Source organism: Aphanomyces astaci, assembly GCF_000520075.1.
Source record: "Aphanomyces astaci strain APO3 unplaced genomic scaffold supercont1.59, whole genome shotgun sequence".
Classification (NCBI taxonomy): Eukaryota; Oomycota; class Saprolegniomycetes; order Saprolegniales; family Verrucalvaceae; genus Aphanomyces; species Aphanomyces astaci.
Window position 1 is genome coordinate 46,183 of NW_009798322.1, and position 5,179 is coordinate 51,361.

The 5,179-nt window shown below is 47.1% G+C and overlaps 2 protein-coding genes across 5 annotated transcripts in view; both read left to right on the forward strand.

The window, feature by feature from the left end:
* Positions 1-626: 626 nt before the first annotated feature.
* H257_14558 lies at positions 627-2,994 on the forward strand (the record flags this gene model as incomplete). Of its 2 annotated transcripts, XM_009842408.1 has the most annotated exons (8): positions 627-819; positions 863-1,080; positions 1,130-1,214; positions 1,266-1,422; positions 2,209-2,336; positions 2,405-2,549; positions 2,632-2,714; positions 2,766-2,994. In XM_009842408.1, 8 exons carry the CDS (start codon positions 627-629, stop codon positions 2,933-2,935), a joined length of 1,179 nt encoding a protein of 392 aa, XP_009840710.1. In that variant the 3' UTR covers positions 2,936-2,994. The 2 variants fall into 2 exon arrangements, with proteins under 2 accessions (XP_009840710.1, XP_009840709.1); XM_009842407.1 differs by having other exon boundaries at positions 2,405-2,714.
* A 453-nt stretch (positions 2,995-3,447) lies between these two features.
* Positions 3,448-5,179, forward strand: part of H257_14559 (hypothetical protein) — a 5,003-nt gene continuing 3,271 nt past the window's right edge. For 2 of the 3 annotated variants that reach the window (XM_009842409.1, XM_009842411.1), the window contains exons 1-6: positions 3,448-3,768; positions 3,824-3,940; positions 3,998-4,130; positions 4,190-4,353; positions 4,546-4,692; positions 4,862-5,115. In XM_009842409.1, coding sequence (XP_009840711.1) covers positions 3,505-3,768; positions 3,824-3,940; positions 3,998-4,130; positions 4,190-4,353; positions 4,546-4,692; positions 4,862-5,115 — 1,079 coding nt within the window. In that variant the 5' untranslated portion in view covers positions 3,448-3,504. The remainder of the gene's footprint in view (positions 3,769-3,823; positions 3,941-3,997; positions 4,131-4,189; positions 4,354-4,545; positions 4,693-4,861; positions 5,116-5,179) is intronic. The other variant, XM_009842410.1, reaches the window with a different exon arrangement.

Here is a 5,179-nt window from a genome sequence, read left to right on the forward strand (position 1 = left end):
GATGCATACCATTCGTCAAAGAAGACGACATCGATTTCGCCACCGTTGATGAATTCATCAGAATCCTCACATTGGGCATCGGAGGTGATGTCGGTGGTAGTCTCGTGAGATGTGATCGCATTGGCGTTGACGAAGCGGCCTGTCAGTCTGGCTTTCGCCTTCGCTACTCGCGACTTCTTCGTCGGTCTCGCCATGGCAATGTGTGGGTTCAATTGACATCCGGTTAATCATACATACAAATTTCAAGTGATCAGGCAGACACCCCTAAGGCCAAAAGTTGACCTCGTCCATATATTCCTAAGAGAGGAGGGGCCAGGGAAAATTTTAATATCTCAATCATTTCTTTGTATAAACTCAATCCGAGACACAAGTTCTCTTCCTCTTGTCCAGCTCTATCGATTTTGTGGTCTTAGCATTCCTACTTTTGAATCCCCCAGGAGGAATAACTTCCCAAGTGGGACTCAAATTCTCGTCGTTTCTAGGCTTCTTGCACCATATTCATGAGTATTATGCAGTACCGGTAAAATTATTTCAGAATTACTACGTAGTATTACTGACAGTGAGTACTTGAAGTATTTTTTTACCGGATGAATTTAGTCCTCCGGATACGACACATTTGCACTTTCATGCTTTTTGGAGTTCAACGCCAAGCTGGCTGCTTGCTCCGACATCGGCTCGGCTTGCGCAGCATTGCGAGCTTGAGACCTCCTACGACCAATGCGTTGGTTACTGGGCCACGTCCCAGCCATGGACAGTCGTCGCCGGCTGGTCGGCGACTTCAGCTGGTAGCAGGTCTCGCACTGACGATGGCATTGGCAGGTGCGGGCGCCATCCATGGACGCGACTCAGTGTTTTGACGTAGACGAGCGATCTCAAGCGAAAGCACGGGGTGACCTGCCCATGACTCGTAACTCCATCGCCGATGCCGTGGAGAAGGCGGCGCCAGGCGTCGTGAACATCACGATCTACTCCCACCACCAGCCGACGAGTTCAGGATCTGGGTTTCTCATCGACCCGTCGGGACTGGTCGTCACCAACGCTCACGTCGTGGCCCATGTCTCTCGCCACTCGTCCATCACGGTACTACTAACAGGATCATCTGCCGCCTGCTATACATGCTCGGGTTTAGGTGACTCTCGAAAACGGGCAAAAGTACGAGGCAACCGTTCACAGCTTTGACACCAAGGCAGACTTGGCGCTCGTGCAACTCAATGGTGCGTCCAACAGTTCTAACCATTCAAGTATATGACGTGGCAGCACGACAGACCCCCCTGCGACCAAGCTCCCCACTGTCGCGATCGGAACCTCGTCAAGTGTCCGTGCGGGCGAGTGGGTCATCGCTCTCGGCAGCCCTCTGTCTCTCCAGAACAGTGTCAGCGCCGGCATCATCAGCGCCACCGCGCGTCGGGGCAGCGAGCTCGGGTCGGTGTTGTTGTCCTCTGTGTTCGACTAATTTTGTGCGACGTTCAGCCAAACTTTGGATTTGTGTGCTGATTCGCCAAATCCATCGATCGATTGTTTGTGCTGAATTTTGTATGTAAAACATGGCCAGTTTCACCCTAATTCAAGTCATGGCCACTTGAATAGTGTTCTGGGTTTTGATTGGTCGATCGATTTGGCGCTGCTCGTACCCCCCACTCCAATTTCGAATCGACTTGACTATATGATGTGTTGTGTGCTGTCCATCAGTTTATAAGTGGATTGTCCTTTTACCTGATTCGCCAAATCTGTCGATCGATTATATGTACTAAATTTGTAATGTAAAAGGTGGTACTGTAGTGCTTGCAATCACACTAATTGAAGTCCCACACTAATCAGATGTTGATGTAATCTCATTGGCTCAATACTATAGCACATTTGGTTGTGTCGATTATTCATTCTCCATATGTCGCTCCAGTTTAGAATAAACACACTACAATGCGTACTTTTGTATTGTGCATTTCACCCAAATTTGGACTTAAAGATTGCATTCGAATCCATTTGATCCTATTTAATCTTGTACACACTATACTATACAACGATTAATATAACTGTGGTTTTGCCCAATGCGGAGGGGTCAAACGTATTGGCAGAGAATTGACATGACGTGGTTTGATTGGCTCAGGCGGTTCTTTCATCGATTCTCCAAAGACATGCAATTCTGCTGAGGGCTCCAGTTTCGAATCGATTTGACAATATATATATTGATATTGTCAAATATGCTTGTAGGTTTGCGCCGTCGCATCGCACCGAGTTTCTTCAAACAGATGCCGCCATCAACGTGGGCAACTCGGGCGGGCCGCTGGTCAATTTGGACGGCCAAGTGATTGGCATCAACACGATGAAAGTGGCGGGAGGTATGCCGTACACGTAGTCGTTCGTTCCTACATGGTTGTTATGTAATATATATATATAATTATATTAGGCATTTCTGGCATTTCGTTTGCGATTCCCATCGATGGCGGCATGCAAGTGATTAACCAGCTCCGCCAGCACCGCACCGTTACAAGACCCTACGTTGGCATGCAAATGGTGGAATTTGGCGGCACCATCCTCCCCGACATCGCCAAGTAAGTCGACATTTAGATATCTATTTCCAGGTTGGAATATCTATTATCTTTGTCATTACGATATATTTTTATTTGTTGATAGATTGTACCCGTCTATACCCCAAGGAGTGGTGGTCAAGTCGGTGGCCCGTGGGTCACCCGCCGAACAAGCTGGCCTTCTCCCTGGTAACCACTGTAGTTGGATGGAAATAGTGTAACGAGATACACTATATCTAGGTGATGTGATTATCGAGTTTGCCGGGTCGAAAGTAACTAGTATCAAGGACGTCGTGGCGACTCTTGGGTTTAGCGTCGGTCGAAAGATGTGCATGAAGGTACTGCGAGGCGGAAGGGCCGACCAATCACACACGGTCTGCTTTGTCACTACAGATGCATCCAAACTGTAGTTAGTCATACTACTAAGCTGATAATATACTGCTACTAGTAGTAGTAGTAGGTACAACCATACTAGCGTCTTGTAACCATGGCCATACTAACGTTATGAATACTTATTGCTAATACTAATACTAGTAATACTAAGTTGCTACTATTACTAGTAGTTCGTATAGGTATAATATTAATGTTAGTGTAATCATACTGTACTACTAGTTAGTTAGCTTCTCTGGAGTATACTGGTACTGTAGTAAGCGCCCACGACTGGACGGCCACACAGACCACGCTCGTATAAATACACTGCCAGTAAGTTAGTGCTGCAATTGGAATTGTATTAGTAACTGATTAGTGATTCGCATATGTACACTAGTGCTCCGCCGAACGGTTGTGCCTGACGATCTTTTAACCTACTATGGCTACTAATACTAACCTACTATGGCTACTAATACTAACGATAGAAGAAAATACTCGTGTTTGTTGATTGGCTCGTTCAAACGTGACAAGCCTCGCTCACGTTGTGAGTGGCATCAAAGTGGAATTCCTGTGTACACTGACTTATTGCTGTAATAACGTTAAGGCCTGGATGAAGGTGATAGCTGTGGCGATGGTGACGACGATGGTCTGCGCGGAACTTCGCCAGGTGCTGGTCGTATCCCGGCACGGCGTGCGCGGGCCGTACGGTCCGGAGGGTCTGCCGCCGACGGAGGCCAACATGCAGCGCTACTCCAAGGACAAGTACCCATTCCCGGTCAAGGCCACGGACTGGGGCACGTCGGACGACGCGACGGAGCTCGTGTCGCCCAAGATCACCAAGCACGGCGCCCGAGTCATCCGCAACATGGGCGAGGTGACATCCTCATTCGTCGACATGTCATCTAAGTGTTGGCTGCTGCTGCTAGTAGTACTTTGCCAAACACTTGTATCCGTCGTATATGGCTGCCGCCGCCGTCACGACCTCCCCTGCATCTGCTGTGTGTGCGGACGCCTTTGCCTACGCCGACGACAACGAGCGCGATTATGTACGCCAACACAGCATATTTCGCCTTATTGTATGTTTCCATGTGATAATTTTCTAGTTGACGGCGCAAGAGTTTCTCCACGGGTTCCTTCCACACTGCTCCGAGCTGTCGCCAGTGATCAACGGCACTCGCCTGCTCTTTGAGCAAGGCCAAGACCCCACCGCCACATGCCCCGTGGCGTCCCAAGCTAGTACGTTCTTCGTCGTCGTAGTACTACTAGTAGTAGCCGCTACAACTAAGTTCGTGTAGTGTACCAAGGTATCGTGGGCGGCCCGACGACAGACAACGTAGCGAGGCAGTACGCAGTCGAGATCTCGTCGCTCAATTCACTGCTCGGGTGCTGCGAGCCCGTGGTCTGCGGACTTCGAAATGCCACCGACCAGTGCGACTTGTTTCATGTGCCGTCGGCGTGGGTATGTATTAAACAATAACCTACTACATATATACATATAAATGTATACATATATATACCTATATATATATATATTATATATACATATACATATAAATATAAATATATATATATATATACATATAAATATATATATATATATATATATACCACAGAGTCGTATGGTGACTTGTGCATGCTTTGTATTTCGTAGACGGGCAAATTCTACGAGCCATGGCAGGATTCGCTGTCGGAAGCGCAGTTTCTATCCGAGTGGTTTTTGCTTCAGAGCCTCAACAACATGTCGTTGCCACCGGCCATGACGCTCGCGGACGTCGTGTCGTTGGGGGTGATTCACAAAGTACTAGCCAAATATTTTACATATTTATGATATATATGCTATATTTTGAATTGTTTCTATTGCTGTTTATGATGTATGATATATTTTGGTCACCAAGTTGTTGTAGTGGTCAGTTTTCCATATATATATATATATATTTGTGTTTTGAACGGTTTGCATACATTGGTAGGTGCACATGGATTTGATCACGAACGAGTTCAACTCGGAGAACTTTGGGTCGACTTTATTGGTGCATTTGGTCGCAAGTATGCAGCAAACGATCCAGCAGGCGTCCCCAGTGTCCGTAAAGTCAGGGAATAAGTCAGGGAATCACCACGACGACGACGACGACCAAGGACCTCATCTGTTGCAAAGCCTGTCCAACAAGTTTTTGTTTTATGCCGGTCACGACATCAACTTGCTGTTTCTGAAAAACCTGTTGCGGTATGATGTATATATATATATATGTATATATTTTGGCTGATATATACTTGACTTTGATAGCTTG